At 42.6% G+C, this 19,236-nt stretch overlaps 3 protein-coding genes across 3 annotated transcripts; 2 read left to right on the top strand and 1 right to left on the bottom strand.

Moving 5' to 3' along the window:
• The first annotated feature begins 4,385 nt into the window (after window positions 1-4,385).
• Window positions 4,386-4,899, top strand: LOC119559342. The gene has a single exon (XM_037872390.1). It carries the CDS (start codon window positions 4,427-4,429, stop codon window positions 4,718-4,720), a length of 294 nt encoding a protein of 97 aa, XP_037728318.1. The 5' UTR covers window positions 4,386-4,426; the 3' UTR covers window positions 4,721-4,899.
• A 427-nt stretch (window positions 4,900-5,326) lies between these two features.
• On the top strand, window positions 5,327-5,823 carry LOC119559343. Its single transcript, XM_037872392.1, has one exon. The coding sequence runs from the start codon at window positions 5,337-5,339 to the stop codon at window positions 5,652-5,654; it is 318 nt and encodes a 105-aa protein (XP_037728320.1). The 5' UTR covers window positions 5,327-5,336; the 3' UTR covers window positions 5,655-5,823.
• A 7,463-nt stretch (window positions 5,824-13,286) lies between these two features.
• LOC119559346 lies at window positions 13,287-18,195 on the bottom strand. Its single transcript, XM_037872394.1, has 4 exons — window positions 18,037-18,195; window positions 15,349-17,976; window positions 14,260-14,708; window positions 13,287-14,208 (listed from the first exon to the last, which is right to left on the bottom strand). Exons 1-4 carry the CDS (start codon window positions 18,073-18,075, stop codon window positions 13,368-13,370), a joined length of 3,957 nt encoding a protein of 1,318 aa, XP_037728322.1. The 5' UTR covers window positions 18,076-18,195; the 3' UTR covers window positions 13,287-13,367.
• Between the last annotated feature and the right edge of the window lie 1,041 nt (window positions 18,196-19,236).

Raw genomic sequence — 19,236 nt, 5'->3', positions numbered from 1 at the left:
AGTTAAAAATTCCCATTTTATAAGCACCTAAAATAAAGTATTGCATACTTTTCGGCATCTTTAAAAGTGATTCCAAAACTCTACTGATGAAAATACCCCTTTAAGGTATTAGACAATCATTATACCCGTTACTCGTAGAGTAAAAGGGTATACTAAATTCGTCGGAAAGTATGTAACAGGCAGAAGGAAGCGTTTCCGATCCCATAAAGTATATATATTCTTGATCAGGATCACTAGCCGAGTCGATCTAGCCATGTCCGTCTGTCCGTCTGTCCGTATGAACGCTGAGATCTCGGAAACTATAAGAGCTACAATACTAGGATTAGGCATGCAGATTCCTGAGATTCCTGCGCAGCGCAAGTTTGTTTCAGAAGAGTGCCACGCCCACTCTAACGCCCACAAACCGCCCAAAACTGTGGCTCCTACAGTTTTGATTCTAGAACAAAAATTTTAACTGAAATGTATTCTTCTAATCAATACCTACCGATTGACCTAAAAAAAGTTTGTCACGCCCACTTTAACGCCCACAAACCGCCCACAAACTTCAAAAAATCGTAAATATGAACGCGGATATATCGGAAAATATCAAAGATAGAGAAACGGGATTTCAGATTTAGATTCCGTAGGCTTGAGCGCAGCGCAAGTTTGTTACGCGAATATGCCACACCCACTCTAACGCCCACAAACCGCCAAAACTGTGGCGCCCACAATTTTTATGCTAGATAAAAAATTTTAACTGAATATATTGTTCTCTTGAATACCTATCGATTGATCTAAAAAAAACGTTGCCACGCCCACTCTAACGCCCACAAGCCGCCCAAGCCTGTGGCGGCCACAATTTTCGTGCTAGATAAAAAATTTTAACTGAAATGTATTGGTCTCGTCAATACCAATTGATTAACAAAAACCTTTCCCACGCCCACTCTAACGCCCACAACGCTTAAATCTGTCTACCGCCGGTAGGTGGCGCATTTGCTGCTTGCATGTCTCCATTTTCCTTTGGTCCCTTTAGCTGAGTAACGGGTATCTGATAGTCGAGGTACTCGACTGTAGCGTTCTTCCTTGTTTTTTTTTAAATTTTGTTAATTCTTTGTCAATTCAGTTTATCATCAAAATGCGTTTGCAGTTTTGGACAGTATTATTTTTTGAGTGTAGGCACAGCAAGTCCACAGTACTTAACCAACTGGTGTCCAGTAATGGGCTTAGCCCAAGTCAACCCCCCTCGCCAACCGAAAACGCTGCGGTTTATAATGACGTCTCGGGCAAAATAAGAATTGAGTCAAAGCCGCGACCTGCATATTGATTTGGCATGGATTAACAAACCTGACTCTCCTTCTCCACGGGCCATATCGCCAAGAATGCGCGAGACGTTGCCTACTCATGACAATGCAATCCATTCTTATATAAATATTCATTTTATTTCGCAGATCTACAAGCCACAGGTGCCTACTTAAAAGCCAAGACCAGTAGTTGCAAAGATCAAATCGATTTGCTGTGGACCTTGATGGTCAAAAGAGTTAATCTTCCAACTACGTATTACAGATAGCAAGAACGACTTGAGGAATAATGGGAATGTATACCCAAGTTTACCTTATTAAAGTGTAAGTTAGAAAAGAAATTGCATCATCTGGATATTTAGAGAAATATAATTTTATGCCAATCTGTGAATTTAAGTCTTTAAAACCGTTTCTTTGTTGCATAGTTAAGGCACCATCTTCAATGATTTCATACTTCAAAATGTTCACAAGAGTAATTAAACTTGTCCTTTTTTACGGAATCAAATATTAATCTGGTTATACATCAAGGAATGCATGTAGTTTTAAAGCCAAATTATTTAAAATTTTATTAATTTGGCAACAAGCTAAGTTTGTTTCTTACATAAAATAAGATTCTAATCAATCGACTTTTCCCATCGAATAATAGTTTGGTTCAGCATCACACGCAAAAAATACAAGTTCAAGTTGTAGCATCTGTTCCAAAATCAGATAACATTTTTTATTGACTTCACTTGGGCCAAATCCATCACAATTCTCTTTAAAAAGTTTACAAGTCTCTTTGTGTTAGCCCAGCTCTTTTTCTAGCTCTTAGCCCAAAAAAGAAGAAAATCAGGAAAAAAGCAGAAACAATTTAATTTGTTTGTTTTACTAATCATCGCGGCACGTACTCGCACGTTTTTTGCGTCAAAGTCTTTAGTGCGGTCTTTAGCTGAATTGTGTTCGCAGTCGTTGGCCATATCGGTGCTCTTGTTGGTGCTGTTATTGGACGGTCTTCTGGCCAGGTCGGGTGTATTGGCTGCCGTTTGGTTAAACAGCCCACGTTTAAACATGGCTCAGAGCGTGCTAATCAAGTGGCTCCGAAACCAAAATTACGCGACCGACTGAGCAAACGCAGCTTCGGCTTTGTCTCGTTTTTCATATCATTCTAATACCCTTTCTAGGGATCTATTAATTTGTGAATGTCTTATATAAAATAAACCTAAAAGTCAGCCACAAACCGTTTTTATAATTTTTTAAAATTAGTTGTATAACAGCACATATCAATTTTTCACTCGGAGAGTAAAACAATTTTTCGAAAAATTGTTAAGTCAAGTATATAATTGAGGAGGAATATAGTTTTGATGAAATTCAATGAATTGATTATGAAATTTGAATTACTCCTTTTCGGAAAGGGTATTAAGTGATCAGCATGTAAAAGTTGGCTAGTTCCCCGTTTTTTGTGATTGACTTTTGTTTTTATGTTTTTTGGTCGCATTGCGTTGAAGTTGGTTTTGGATTTGGTTTTAGCTTTGGTCTCCGGTGAGCTTGGGCTTTGGGATTTGGGGCTAGGGCTGGGCCGTCGGTTGGGTACGCTTTGATGGCTTCTAGGTGAAGGTCATTGTGTGACTGAAATGTTAACTTGACTGCCTGTCATACTTATATGGCGGAGTGCTTGGGCCATTTAAGTTTAACTTTTTATGACACTTGCTAAGGTTCTACATACTTAGAAGAACACATGCGAACCAGTATTTATGTGGATCTAGAATCTACTGTCCAAAGGAATGCTGAAATTCTTAAACGGCTGACGCAGTTATAGAGAAGTATGCATTTCAATTAGATGTCATTACCGAAACTGCCTAAAAACGTGTCAAGTCAAGTAAGCTTGGACAAAATAAAAGAATACATTTTTCTAAAAAATTAGAAGTCTAAAGTGGCACAAGTCTTATTAAGTGGTATAAATATATTGGCTAGCAATTCATAATAAAGATACAACTAGTTTAGTAATCTAGTAAACATAGGCAAGCCTATGTAAATTGTAATATTTAAAATTAAGCAACGATTTTATATTCATTTTCAAATTTTAATAATAATAAAACAACAAATAGAATAAAATGGAAAGTGCTGAAAATCAGTGAATTCGATCTGCGAAAAGCTAACTCTGATTTCCATGGCGCAGTCTCAGCCTCCAGTGACGATGATGCAAATGTGCGACATATTTGCAGACAAGTCCGCGCTCAATTTAGTGGATGGGTGGGTGCTCCTGGGGAGGATAATGAGCTGCAGCCCCGTGAATCGAGTCTGGTGGCCCACCTAATGGCCTTGTTCGCATGGTGGTTAGGAGGTTGGATGCTGCAGCTTCAGCAGCGATTCAGGACCGTTTTGCTGATGCGGCACACTCCAAAGCCATAAAAGGGCATTAGCCTCGTGAGTAGATTGCATGTTTTTACCAGGGGTTTTCGTGAACGGGTGGCTGTACGGGTGGAAAATGGGCTTGGGGTTGCGAGTAGCTGTGAGCGCGGGCTTTGGAAAATTGAATAAAGTGCCGCAGGAGCCAGAGAGGGATTGAAGCAACGAAGCGGAGTGAAGTGCTCGATGTTCGTAGCCAAGTCGTTTAAGGGTTGCTGGCAGCATCCAACATCGGCCTACTAGGGAGTTGCAGCCACAGTCCCTTTGCGAAATCTAGAATGCTTATAGCTAGGACTAAATCTTATATCATTGTTCTATAATCTCTTAAAAAGCTATCAACAGTAAAGTAGTTCTCTCTGTGCTCAAAACGAATTTTTTAACCTAATCTCAATGCCCTTTGAACCTTATTTGCACCTGTCAATCAAGTAATTGATGATTGCACAGACCAACAATTTACTTTACAGATATATCAATTACTGGAAATTAATCGTAGACTTATTTGCATGACTGTTGAGCCGCATGTGTCTACATGTCGTATGCGCTATGTTTGATTTGGCTTGGCCTGTGATGACTCAGACCCAGTGCGGATTATTGCACCGCCCAACGCATAAATATGAATGAGGAAATCCAAGCAATTTGCAACTTGGGCTTAGCCCGGACTGGATTTTCCAGAATTCAACTGAACTGTTACTGACCGATACGATTCGTATAAAAGGAAAGAAATTACAACTAGAAGTGCAGTTGCCCGCAGATAATTGAACACAATGAAGAGGCACATTATTCCGCTTCTGCTCCTACTTGGCATTATTTGTGCAGCTCTAGTCGCTGGCCATCCGCACGACCTTATTGGATTTACCGACGATCCTAACTATGATGTCTTGGAGGAGTCTGGCAGCGGATACAACAGTGCCGAAGAGTTCATGAACGCCATGGACGATCTAATCAAACGTTGGCAGGCGTCCGACGCAGCTCAAGAGAACTCAACCGACTACTCAAGTCTTGACTACGATGAGACAACCTTGGATTCAACAGATTTTGTTACCGAACCGGTGACTTAGTACAATAAATTTGTTTAAGAACTTATTGATTGCCTAAAATAACAATTTATCTGCCCCTATTTCTTGTACAATGATGAATACTAAAATATTGTGAAAGCTAGTAAGTATATACAATGTAAATATCTTTTAGGAAAAAGCCTTCAAATAGTAAAATGTTAAAATAACACAATTTCCACATACTTGACTTTGTTTAAAATGAAATGAGTAATCATTAAGCCAAATATATATTCCGTTTTCGTAAGAACTTTAAAAGAAATAAAAATTAAATATTAAATTGAAATTTGTATTCCGACGAATATTTCTTAGAACCAGCATTGCTTCAGAAATACTTCACAGAATAAATCCGTATCCGGTCCAAAAATTGTGTTCTCTGTAGTTGTACTTGCAGTCAGAACCTCGCTCAAGATATCAACTTATTTTGTGGTAAACAAGCACAGTGCGTTGTTAACGAAAGCTGGAATTTCCCACACTCACCTCAATCAATACGTTATAACCTCTGTCTATAAAATACCAAGCACATTTAGAACTGCAGATAACCCAGGGCAAGGCTATAAAACGAAGCTCGGAAGCCGACTGACATTCAGTCAACTGCAGCCAGCGCTATAATCGAAACAAAATGCAAACCATTCTCCGCCTTTGGTTGCTGCTTGGATTAATCTATACTGCGATCGGTGCATCGGGTATATTTCAGAGTATAAACATAGGTGGCGCCGGAGGAGGACTAAACCAGAATCTTCAGGTAGCAAACGATGACTGGAGCGATAGTGTCCACAACTCAGATGTCGATAGGGCTCTGAAGCTACTGGAAACACTGGATAACAGCGGCAATGACAGAAACAACTGGGGAAACGATGCCGTTAGAGCTTCTGGATTTGATGCCGATAGATCTAGGGATGATTCCAGAGAGGACGCTCGCGTTTTCCCAATTAATTAACTTAGGTTAAGTTACCGAATCCTGAAATATTACTATTTCAAAATGCTAACTTTCTTAGAAAACTAACAAAGGGTAGAAAATGTATGGGATGCATAGTAATTAAATAAATAAACACAAGCTGTCGGTATACTTATGTATACATTTCTGTAATATACATATGATTATAATAGCATGATGGTTTTATTTTCAAGGGTGCATAAACTTCGGCTTGGCGATGTTAATTAAAAAGCATGTAAAAGGGACTGAAGCACATTAGTGAGTTCATCTCCTAGAAATACCTGAATTGCTAGCCAAAAACCTTGACCCATTTCCCATTCAGTTAAACATTTGCCATAATTTAGAAAATACAACTTTTACTTTCTATTTAAAGCAGCGCTCCATTCCAAATGTTTTTAATCGAACAGCTTATGCTAATTAGAGGAATAATAACCAGAAAAAAAAAAACGAAACCAATTTTGAGCTAGAATACTCTGATGATGAAAACATAAATTAGCATATTCATGCGATTTTATGGTCGAACCAACGTTCTGTGTTAATTGCCGAAGTTCAGTCTTCGACCATAGCGTTAACCAGTTATACATAACTCAACACAGCTAATGCAAGGCTATATTGGGAAATTAAACCGATTTCCGCATCATGTATTCATATCAGTGCTAATCAGCAAATGTTACACAAGACCTAAGAAACTGTAAAAAACCAAAAACATATTCGTTGGATTCTGTTTGGAATTTGTGTCTTACATCAGATTAAGAAAACAGGAATAAAGGAAAATTAATTTCTAAGTTTACAATGAATCTAAATTTAACTGCCCATATTAAAACGTAATCTCGGTCTCGACAAATCAATCAAAAACAAACATCGAATGAAACAATCAATTATTTCGATTGCAATGCAATTACTATGCAAATTCCCTTGCCACACACGAATGTAATGTACAACAGAATTCGTATAATTAAACAGTTTCACGTTTAAATTTTGACTTAAATTTAAATGATTGCTTTTGCTAATTATTTGCCAGTCACCACAACAAAAGCGAAAAGCGAATTGGAGGTGTAAATAATGTAAGCCACACAATTGTGCTGTGTTTTTGCCACAGGACGAACAGCAGCTCTCTGTTTTTAAATTTCAATTAAATTTAAATGTTTTCGCTCATTAAATTCCCCCCTTTTCCGTTCGCGATTTTTTGCTAGCACTTTAAATGCATACCATTATGATTTTAATTGGTGATTAAATCCCTTGAAGTAAACAAACAGACAAACAGCCGAAGGATGTAAATTTGCTGGGGGGAATAATCATAAAAAACTCGCACGAGTCGCGGTAAGTGGAAAGTGTTAGTAAAGACATTAAAAACGGAGGAAGAAAAGATGAACGTAAGATTATTTGAAGTGTATGAATGTCAGCTGGCGGCTATGAAGTGTCAGTGTCAACACAATTGCCCTTCGAATTGGATTTACGGCCCGATTACGCATACGCAACGTGGTCAAAGCCACATTTTCTCTATTTCCTCAGGGAGACCCAAGAACGGAATGAGATAAGCCAGCCATAAAAAGGGCGGAATTGAAAGAAATGAACACTAAACACTCGAATATAAACTGAAGATACAGACGGCGGCAACCTTAAAGTAACCCGAAAGCCAAAGACACTCGAAGTTAAAGCTGCTCGGAATCGGATTCGGATTGGGGTTCCACTCCCAAATCAGCAGCATCAGCAGAGCTTTTTACGCAGCCAACTGATTAAATTTATTTATTATGTCACTCGCTGTCTGTGTCTCACTGGATAGATGGTGTCCCTCCTCGAAGGGCTCACTCATCGGTCTGTTCTAGCCCTAAGACCCATAATGGCAGAGCAATCGTTGGCTTAAGTCCCCCTTTCTTATCGATGGGGGCAAATTGAATTTGGACTGCTGCTTATCAGGCATTTGTTTACTTCCTTATCGGGTATCCCAAATCTCTGCAAATGATATAAGATACGGCGGCTCTTGAGCCAAATACTTCACAGATAACAAAAGTGGAACCAAGGAGGAGTATCGAAAACGAGGTACGTGTTTCGAGAGCACTTTCCCTCGGGGAAAACTGCAGTCGACTTGTGAAATAAAAAGATTCAGGTCTCGTCGGCTTACGTGGGTTAGTTTTGGGTTATTTGGATTGGTCTTTCGGGTTTTTCCTTTCGTTATTAAAATATTCCCAATTTTTATATTTACTGGTCTTAGGGGTTCGATTCTTGCCAATGGCATTAACCCCCTGGCTGGGGATTCTGGGGATTCTGCCATCGATTGCTGGCCACAATTAATTACCACATTCGAGCAAAACAAATTCTGCATTTACCTGTTTTTTCCTCTTTTGCATTCGCCCAGACAATTAACAGGCAGCTTGCTGGTTGTTGTTTGTTGTTGCCCCTCTGCGCTTAACAAATGCAAAAATAATTATAATTAATGCAGAGTTTTTGGCCTTGAACTTGCATAACCTGCTGTAGCGCTCCTTCCCTCTCTCTCTTCGACGTAATTACTTTGTCGCTTGTGGTTCTGCTTTTTGGCCAGGCCAACAAAATCGTCATCGGCATTGTCATGACCAGCTCGTGGGTGAGTCCCACCAAACAAATTTCGCATTCATATTTGTTTAGCCGTAGCCAAAAAAAATGAACGCCGCTTAGCATTTAAATATTTTCAGCTTCGGTGGGCAGCGCAATGCAACTGCAAAAAAGCGCTAGCGAGGGGGGGGGGGGGGGGGGGGGGGGGGGGGCAATTGTAGATAGGGAAAATTCAAATTCAAATAGCTAGGTCCATCTCTCTGCCCCCCGCCAACCCATCTGCCCGGTTGCCTGGCCAAGTTCAAGGTAAACATTTGCCCTCGAAACTTGGCGTTTTTCTGTGGAAACATCCAACGAGCCATATACGATCTCCCGCTTATTACTCACCTTTGACAAGGCCCCAAAACAATCGCGAGTATTAGCCTGACTCAGAATTCGGGGCGGGAAAGGGGCGGCAGACCAGTCAAGTGCAGCCAGCTCAGCTCATCGGAGAACGCCCACGGGGAAAGGCGGGGAGCGCATTCACTCAGCCCGCTAATTAATCAGCCGAGCCAGGGCCCTAAATCATACAATCTAAAGGGTATTTTCAGTATTTCGTAGTTAGGTTATGGAGTTGATTGGCTAAAAACCTTTCTTATCCCTGAGAAGGCAACTATTTTTACCTTATAATTGGATGCTGCCATTAAGTTGTGCGGATAAATGTTAGTTGACCTTTTATATATGTTTCTACCCTGTTGAATGTGGCAGTTTTTGACTATATAAAGATTTTATAAAGCAACAAGCTAATCTGTTTCAGAGGGAGTAGTTATTGGATGACCCCTAATCTAACATATTGGAAAATCTTAAAAAAAATTATGACTGAATTTAGTTATATTTCTATAGCTTCAAAAACTAGCTGTTAAATTTAAGTATATGGGGAATAAAAACTCTATTAATAGGCTCTGCGCCTAATTGGAAACAAAATAGCAAAGATCTAATTCGTAACCGCAGAATTCCTTCTGTTCTATGCACCACTGACCCACTTTCCTCATGAATACGGCGCCTTCTTTTTCTCCTGGGGGGCAAAGAGTCAGCACCTCTGCCCCCTCATATTCCTCCATTATCATCTCATATTTGCCCCGCCAGTTCAGTTCTTATGCAACATTGGAAGATGGAATTCTTTCAGTTTTCTCTCGGTTCCTCGGTTCTGCGCTCTTTGCTGGCTGCAATTTTATTGCTAAATTAAGTAATTGGTCCAAGAAGCCGCCTCCACATGCTCCCCTCCCCTCGACTGCCCTGCATTCCGCTTTGGATTCTGCAATCTAAATGTTCTGCTGGGTTTGCCTTTGTGCGGGCATGTGTATCTGTATCTGAGTATCTGTATCTATTAGACCGCCGGCGGCCTCGTAATCTGCATCTGGGCATCGGAATCGCGGGGGCGGCACACAATGAGAAGCGCGCTCTGTGCTCTTCTTTGGTATTTCCACTTCTGCTTTCAGTTGCGAATGTGTTTTGCAGATGCAATTGGAGGAGCTGGGGCAACAGGGCGCATACTGAATGCGGCAGAACCGAGGCAGAAACCAAAATAATGCAAATATACGAAAAGAAAATGAAGTCAAAGAGGCCAGGCCAAAGCAAGCACTCAACATGCGAGTGTGGGTTGCGCAATCTTGCAGATACTACTGAGCAAATGGTCTCGCTTCCGCTGCTTGCCACTCTGAAGATTCTTTGGGGCATCGTTCTTATTACACACACATATATGTACCTTTATTCCCATCGAAAGCCGAAACCAAATTCAAAGAAAACTGAAGCTGAACCGAAACTTTTTATGACATCCAAATGGCCAGACGTAAAATGGCATTACGAATTAATAAATAACACAATCCGGGCACGAGGGGGCGAGGCCATAAAATGAAGCACGCAAAGCAGATGAACTGAAATTCCAAGGTCGCTGGCAAAAGAACTTTTTGTTAGCATGTTATGAAAGATTTCTGAGTTACTTTTTGCTGGTGCTGCTCATTTGTCGGTTCTCCTCGGTTTGGTTTAAAGAAGAATTAGTCGGCCTATCGACGGAAGCCGTCGCTTGGGAACTGGAATTTCGGGACTCGAGCCGAGCTGAGTTCAGCTGAGTTGAGAGAGTTGGGTAAATGGAGTCGCAGGTAATGCGACAAATGAAAGGAAAAAGCACCGGACGAAAAAGTTTAATTTCAGTGCTAATTAAAGACGCCGAATCGAAGCCAGCTCAGAGTGCTGTATGCACAGATGTCTTGTGCACATTTAGCCAACTGAATTATGTGCACGGCTTTCTTTGAATTGCGCAGCAGCCAAGATCTCCGGATTCGTTCTGGAATTGGGTTCGTCACCGGCACTTGGGCTGCTGAGCACTGGCCTTGACCCCAATGATATCAGAAAGCCATAGCTCCCGCACCCTGTGCGAGTTCTATAAAAAGCACAATCGAAACATCAGTTAAGACTAATTGAGTTTGGCTAAAATTGGTCAAAATGCGCAGCAAGACAAGAGCATCTACCAATTCAATCCAATCCAATCCAATCCGAGATTCGCGCCCAACGAATCCATCAACGACAAGCAGCTCGCGACTGCTTGATGACTGCTGCAAAAAGTCACCTTTTGGCACCTATGTATATCTACCTGCCGGATGACATCACCGCCGGCGACGACAATTACTCGGAATACAAATAAAGAATTGCGACCCCAACTTGGTCGCAGGCTATCCTCGAAAACTGGCAAACTGCAGCGTGGAGCATGACAAGGCACCAAATGGCCGCAGAACGAGCTCGCCATCCGAATCGCAGCTGAGAACAAAACAAACAAACAAATTCGTTGAGTCGAATTCGTTGTCCAAGAGGCTGTTTTCAGAGCCAGTCGATCGATGCTGCAGGGGAGCCATAAATGGCTAAGGCTTTGCGCCGATTATTCATACGCCATGTGGCCCGCGAAACAACTTGATTCCATCTGCCTGCATTTATAAGATCGAACTCAAGATTGTCATTAGCTACACCAGAGTTTTTACCATTTAGCTAGAAACAAATATTGTCATTTTTATTTTCACCATTTCAAACATTATCAATTTATTTGTTTATTCAAATTTATATGAAAGGCTCGGTGGGATCACAGTAATATGCTGTATTCGAACTCCAATTTAGTGTCAATCGCTTAATAGGACTGCTTTGCGCTTTGACAATTCCACAGATCGATTAATCCATTTATCACTCTTGAATAAACCCTTAAAGCGTCTGTGAATTGAGTTTTTACCACATCATTAGCTCGAGGGGACTTCGTGGTTCGTCATAGAAACTATGATTAATGACCGAACTTGTCTGCTCTACGTTCACTTAATTGGTTAATTAATTTGTGTAAATTTTTGTAAATATTAAGTCGTTTAAGTGACGCACTCCGCCGCCCTTCAACTCTTTTTCCCCCCGAAAAGAGAGGTTTGTGCCCCATATATAGTGGTTATAACAACCCGTAATTAGGCTTTCGCAGTTTTGTTTGCCTTTTGTTTGACTCTGTTTTCTGTTTACTGCTTGTTAACTTTGTTTTGTTTGAGATCATTTTGGGGGTCCACCCCTCGGGCCCCGCCCCTCCAGCCCCTCCCGCCAAGTGGTGGCACTCAAGTGGCAATTAGTGTTGACATTCATTAGCTGTGATTAAAATGAGATCAGATTGTGGCCGGCGATGACGAGCAGCACGTGAGAGGAGGGCTAACCGACGGACCACGCCCCCCGCAGATCGACTCCGAAAGGCGTGTGATTCACACGCAGAGTTTTGCAAAGTGAACTCCATCGGGTCTTCATCACTGTAAAAAAAATTAATTTTTTACCCAAAAAAATTAAAAAAAAATTCAAATTTAATTTTAGAAATTTATTGAAGTGAAGTAAATAACTTCCCCATTAAGCTCACCTTTTTTAGCAACTATTGTTCTTAGCATTTTGGCTTAGCTTGAAAAACTCTCCAGTCGAAATATTAAATACAATGGAAATTGTACCATATTTAATGTGCATAAATAATTTAAAAGTTCTGCTGCTGTTAACTTTTCACGCTGTGAAGTGAAACGAAGTGGAGTCTGCCAATTAGAATGCCTGCAATTTGGCTAATGACAGCAATGCGATGCCAGAGATTCGGCTGAAAATAAGTCGCAGTTCCCTGGAATGATTGTTTTGCTGTAGAGCACAGATATAGATAGAAGCATTTGCAGATGCAGATACAGCTGCACTAGTCTGATCATCGCCCCTTTTTCGGACTATCCGCGGGCTGCCTTGGAATCCGCATCTGCAAATCACATTCGCATAGAAATACCAAAGACTCGAAATGAAGAGAAGAGCACAGAGCACGCTTCTCATTGCGCGATGCCCAGATGCAGATACTCAGATACAGATACATTTACCAGCACAGCGGCAAACTCAGCAGAACATTTAGATTGCAGAATCCAAAGCGAATGCAGGGCAGTCGAGGGGAGGGGATGATGCGGAGGCGGCTTCTTGGACCAATTACTTAATTTAGCTATAAAATTGCAGCCAGCAAAGAGCGCAGAACCGACAAGTCGAGAGCGCACTGGAAGAATTGCATCTGCAAATGTTGCATAAGAACTGAACTGGCGGGGCAAATATGAGATGATAATGGAGGAATATGAGGGGCAAGAGGGGTTGTGTCTTTGCCCCCAGAGAAGAAGGCGCGGCATTCATGGGTTAAGTGGGTTAGTAGTGCATCGAATGAAATGAGCATTGTGGGTTCCTAGAACTCTTACGTACTTGACACGTTTTCAAATAAATACCAAACCTATCAATTGCCGCGGTTTTCCATACCTTCTGTATGGTCCAATAAAACCAATTAACTGAATCACCTAACCACTTACTCTTTCCGAATGCTGCTTTATTAATTAGCAAAGTGGCTGGCGAGTGAGTGAGCTCCCCTTAAGCCCCGTGGGCGATCTCGGATCATCTGAGTCGACTGCCCACTTTTTCCCTCTGAGTCAGGTTAATATTCTCGAAGAGAATTTCACGAGTCCCCAGCTTATTTCTTGTCAAAGGTGAGCATGGTTTTGCCGTGAGTAATGCGAATTCGTTTTTTCGACGACCCTGAACCCGAACCAAGTTAAAGTGGCTTGGTTAATGCATCTAAAATATAACGAGTGTGTATTTGCCTTGTCATGAAACGAAACACATGAGGGTTTGGCTTAAGATTGCCTTTTAGAACAGAGTTTTCTCGCATTTGCACGGATTTTGGCCCACACAATCGCCTCCTGTGGCCAGAACAAGTCTTCTCATGGCGTTCAGCGAGCCTTTGATGGCCTTACCATACTTAACCGGGCTTATTTCTGGACAGGTCTTCCAAGCGGATATGGCGAAGATTATCTTATCTTCCTGGGGATTGTAGCAGACCCCGTATCCGTCGGATATAAGGGGTCCGAATGCCATGAAGCCCGCATGCGATGTGGCCACCTGAGAGGTGAAGAGCTGAAACGTTACCGATCTTACAAATCCCGTTGACAGGAAAAATTCCGGCAGTGGTAGTTCGTTCTCCAGGGCCATCTGTTGGAGGCCAAAGAGGTGGCGATCGATGCCCTGTCCACTGATAGCTTCCTTTATAAGTTTCTCGTGGGCATCCACCGCCTTTTGCAGGGCTGCCAGTTTCTCGTTGCTGGAAGCAGTTTTTGACTCCATGGCCAGGACAAAGGCCTTCGACTCGTTGGAGGTGGATCGTATGGCTTCGGTGCGACCTTCGCAGAAAATTCTCAGGTGAGCCGACTCGTACTGAGCGGGTATTTTCTTGTGCATGGAGTAGTAGGCCAGACTCAGGGCCATCTGGATGTAGCTGTCCGGATTCAGGCCCTGTGCCTTGATGAAGCACTTTCCGTGGCACTCGAATTGGAACACGTTCATCTGCAGCTGACTGGCTATCTTTTGGATATTGCGCATAGCCTGACACATCCACAAATTGATGCACTCGTTCACAGGCTGAAATTTCAGCAGGGTGAACGAGATGTCCTTGTCAGAGCCACAGCTATCGCAACCGTAGTTCTCCTCGTTCCTAAAGAGAGATATGATTTGATTTGATTGGAAGGATTATTTATTCACTTACACTTTCTGCTGCACAAAGTCCATCAGCATGGCCAGTGGCTGGCAGTCGGCGGGAGAGTGTTCGTAGCAGAACCCAGTCAATCCATTCGGGTTTACTATCAACTGGATTGTCTTGTCCATCCAACGATTGGCGCTGTTCTGGAGCAGTCCGCCGCCGTGGAGGAGCTGGTGGGCCTGCACAATCCTCTCCTTACCCTTGGGAATCGGCACACACTTGTCCAGGCAGACCAAGAACAGGGATTGCTCGATAGTCTCCACAGAGTCTGCGTTTCCATGCGGACAACAAAGTGCCGTATAGGCCTCTGCCCAGTTGCTTCTATTGTCGTGGGTCAGCAGGCCGAAGGGTTCGCCCTTGTCTATGGGACAGTTGTGAATCTTCTCCAGTGCATCTCTCAGGCTGTGAACATGCAATAGTTGTCCACTTTCGGAGTAAAGGGGCAACTTGTAATACTAGAAAGGAGACGAGGAAATTAATTTAAATTATCGAAAGAGTAGTTGAGAGAAAACGCTAAAGTCGATGACCTCGACTATTAGATACCCGTTATTCAGCTAAAGGGTGTGCAAGAGCGATAGAGATATGCTTGTAGTAAATTGGCTGTATACCAGATTGCACAATGCTGTGGATTGGGGTGCAATATCGGAAAAAGCCGACTTGCTGCATGCTTGTCTCCATCTCTCTGGCACTCGATTGAGTTTGCTAATTATTAAATAATATTTGTTTATAACTTTTTAATGAGTGGTCCGATTAAAATAAGTTTTGGGTATTGATAATAAGAACAAAGTCGAATTTACAATTTTACAAAATACACAAAATTTTATCGTTGTTGGCGTTAGAGCGGTTGTAGCACTCTGCTGCGGATGAAGCCAAAGGTTCTGCATGGTAAACCCAAAGCTCTTATAGTTTCCGAGATCTCAGCGTTCATACGGACGGACGGACAGACGGATATGGCTAGATCGATTCGGCTGTGATCCTGATCAAAAAATAAATATACTTTATGGGGTCGGAAGGCTTCCTATTACCTGTTACCTACTTTCCGTCGAATCTAATATACCCTTTTACTCTACGAGTAAGGGTTTACAATTAACTTACATTGTTATTGTAGACCACCACAACATAATCGGAATCACTGTACTGCTCGATGGTGTCGCAAAATCGTCCAGGTTTGCGAACCGTCCCGAAGATTTTGCAGAACTGGCTGTTGTCCAGATTATTTTTGCCCATCTTGACCACTGGAATTTTGTCCTGGTCCACCAGCTTTTTGAATTCGCAAATGGCATATATCGCCTTGGCAGTAAAGTTAAGAAAATCGTCGGGTTCTGCGAACTCTTGGATGGGGAAGGAGAGACCCGGACTGGAGAAGACGGTCAGTGGGGCCTGATAGGTTAAGTAGGCGGAACGAGTCCACCTCGGAGTCAGCCAGTTGTTGCAACGTTCGGCTTCTTCCTCCAGCAGCTCCTGGAGATCCGCGCCCTCGTTCTCTCCGAACTTCTTTGTTATCTTCTGCTCCTCCTTGAGTTCCTCTTCGGTGAGAAGGGGTTCAATACTGCTGATATAGCTGGCGAGGCTTTGTTTCAGTGGAAGAGCCGGAAACCTTTTTAGTTTGGGTTTCACATTCGGATCACTAGACTCGCTGCTTTTTGGATTTTTTCCCAATTCCGAACATTTCTTTGGACCCTGTTCAGACTTCGTTTTATCACAGACCGGTGGAACGCTTTTCACTTCGTCACATTTCTTCTTTGTTGATTGGGGTTGAGGCGGAGCCTTAGCCGGTGCAGAACCCAAAGGTTCCTTAACTTCTTTAGCAGGCGGTGGTGGCAGCGGTGGGGATGGAGTCTTTACAGCTGGGGGGCTTGGATCCTTGGAAGAACTTATTTCTTTATCCACTGAAACTCCGGAAGACTGTTTAGTTTTTTTAGCTGGCGGAGGAGGCGGAACATCCTTGGAAGATGCTTTTGGCGGTGGTGAAGTAGAAGATTCGACAGATTTTAAGGAGTCTTCTGGCTTTGCTTTTTTTGGAGGAAGTGAGCCAATGCCAGCTGAAGCCGTTTTATCCTGAGAAGTTTTACTAGAGCAGCTGCCGGCGCCAGAAGTTTTCGTTTTTGAAGCACAGGAATTTGTTTCGGACTGGCATGGTTTGACTTTCGTTTGACCGCAGGGATTATCTTTAGGTTTTGAGCACTCCTTGCCTGATGCTCCCCTTGGACCATCTCGGCAGGGATTTCTCCCCATTGGAAAAGCTGACAAGAGCGGCATTGAAAAACTGGAAGATGGCAGCGGTGGTAGCTTTTCTTCTGTAGATTTCGATTTTTGCTTATGAGCTGGTTTTTGAGAGGCATTGGCCTTAGCCGAAGGACCTTCTCGCTTAACCTGCGATTTCTTTGGATTGACGGCACCTTGTCTCGATGATTTTTCTTTTGTTGGTTTTTCCTTAGGTGCAACACTTGCCAGTGGTTCAATCTTAGACTTGGGAGAACCGCTTGAAACAGTTGCTGCCTCTTGAACTAATGATGCTCTTGGGCAAGTTTCTTCTTTCTTTTCTTGCTTACAATCATTATTACCAGAAGCCTTTAGTTTTTCATTTTTCATAGAACTGTCCACCTTTGTTTTTTTCTTTGGTTCAGGTTTTGATGCTGCACATTTGGATTTCGTTCCATCCTTTTCACCGTCTGTACAGGGGTTTCTTCCCGAAGGAAAAGCTGAATCCATCGGCATGGAAAATCCAACACTAGGAGTTGGTGGTAACTTCTCTGGTTGAGGGTTATTTGGCTGTGGGCTTTCTTTGGGCATCTCTGGGGATGATGGTCTTACATCCGATTTCTGAGGATTTATTTTAACTTGTGCATTCGTTTTAGTCCCTTGTGGTCCGGTACTTGCAGGGGCATTCGCATCAACTGGGGTTTTGGGTCCTTCTTGGGGTGAAGAACAAGATTTGGGCTTAGGCTTGGGTGCGGGGCACTTCGATTTCTCGTCTCTTTTCCCGTCTATACAGGGATTTCTTCCCATTGGAAAAGCCAATTTTTGCGGCATGGCAAACCTTTCGGCGAGAGGAGGAAGACTTAGAGATTCTTGGGGTTTTTGTGGAGGCTCTGCGTTTGGATCTTGTTTTGAGGACATTGCTTTTTCAACCAGTGGTTTTGACGGAGATTTCGGAACTTCTTTTATAACGTTGATTGGTTGTTTGGCATTATTTCCTTGTTGGGTTGGTATCGCCGTGCCCAGAACTGACCCTGAAGATTGCATATTTTCATCTCCATTGCAATCCTTACAGTTTACAATCATCATATCTGAAAAGCCTCGTGGCTTTACAGAGCCATTAGCAGAACAATTCTTACAGCTAAATACTTCCAGTGTTTCCAATTTTTTTTGAGGTGGCTCTGATTGGCTTTTAGATTGTGGTTGGATGTTCTGGTTCACAATAAGGTTTATGCAATCCAGATTTTTGTTGAATTTCTGGCTGCTGGCAACAGTAGGTATCGGATGCTTGTGTAAAACATCTTTCGACTTGCCACCATCATCGGAGTTCTTAGCTGATGAAGAAGCATTAGCCCGACAAAAAATTTCCAAAACAGCAGTATCCGATTTTTTAGCTTTAACTGGCCTTAGGCGTGCCGAAATCGTTTGTTGGTGGTCTTCGATGGCTTTCTTTGCCATATCGTAGAGTTCCTTTGGAGGCAGATATGACTTCCCCTTGCAGTACCATCGTACCCGGTACTTGCACTGAAATGAATCAAATTGAATTAGCCATTTTTATGGGGTCAAGGTGTCCGTGGAACCTACGACATTCAGGAAGCCTTCGGTGCCTAGAAGGACCCTCATGATGCTGTCCAAACAAGGCCTAATTTAAATGGGATATGGCCGAAAGAGACTGTGTTTTGGAGGTCTGTCTATTATGGGGTATACATAGCTTCGATTTTAGACATATATCTGAAAGTTAGGCCTGGTAAATTGTTGATGACTGTTAAATTTCAACCTCAGATGTTGGTAACCATGTATTACGGCTTAAATGTGACACTTAGAGTTAATAGCTTTACACTGTGCTATTTCTTTGCACCCACTGCGAAATTGGTTTCTATGGCCTTAAAAGCTTTTCTTAAACTTCCAAGAGACTCTGGAATAGTTTTTGAAATTACTTTCTGTGTACTTCCGAAAATCAATTTCAAGTTTCCCCTTAAATGTTTTCCATCACCCTCGAAATTGGAGCACACCAAACAAACTCTGGCGTCGCTTCATTAACCCATAGAACTTGGAGCTGTGGCCCATGCTCCGATGCATCGACTCCTTCCCGAGTTCCGCGAACTGGGAGCGGTGGTCGCCGAGAATCGAGGGGAAGGCCCGCCTGCAAATATTAACAAAATCAACACCTCGGAGGCCGCGGCTTGATTGCTTTGCCAAGTGAAGTAGCCATATTATGATTATTGCGAACTCGCTTCTCGACTCTCCGCAAGTGACGCAAACGAAGCTGAGCCCACAGAGCGAAAAAATAAAATGCAATAATTGCATATTGACCCATTTTCTTAACAATGCATTGCGAAGGGCGCCCGCGGGGCGGGGAAAGTGGGCTTGGGAGTGTTTGCAGGTTACGCATGCGTGAACGTTGCCTTCATTTAATTAGGCGGCGACACCTGCGCGGAGACGGATCCGAAGTCCCAGTCCCCGTCGCATTCGCAGTTGCAGTCGCAGTCGCAGTCTCAATTGCAGACGTCGCCATCAATCAGCAAATCAGCGAACGAGGCAAACAAGGCGGCAAGTGAGGCGTGAAAACGGCGAACAAAACTGGGCAAAAAAGAAAAAAGCAGCCGGGAAGTGGTGTTTTTTTAAGAAATACCTTTAAATACCCTTGCTTATTTTTCAGTCTTTTAATAAGGTATATTACATGGACCATTTGCATCCTGATCTACGGATCCGAGGACAGTTTTTTGAAATGTTTTATTGATTTAATAAATATTTCTTGAAAACAAAATTATTAACCTTTATTTA

This window comes from Drosophila subpulchrella, unplaced genomic scaffold (genome assembly GCF_014743375.2).
Source record: "Drosophila subpulchrella strain 33 F10 #4 breed RU33 unplaced genomic scaffold, RU_Dsub_v1.1 Primary Assembly Seq21, whole genome shotgun sequence".
Taxonomy (NCBI): Eukaryota; Metazoa; Arthropoda; class Insecta; order Diptera; family Drosophilidae; genus Drosophila; species Drosophila subpulchrella.
The sequence above is the reverse complement of the archived record's forward strand: the minus strand, read 5'-3'. Positions and strand labels throughout refer to the sequence as shown.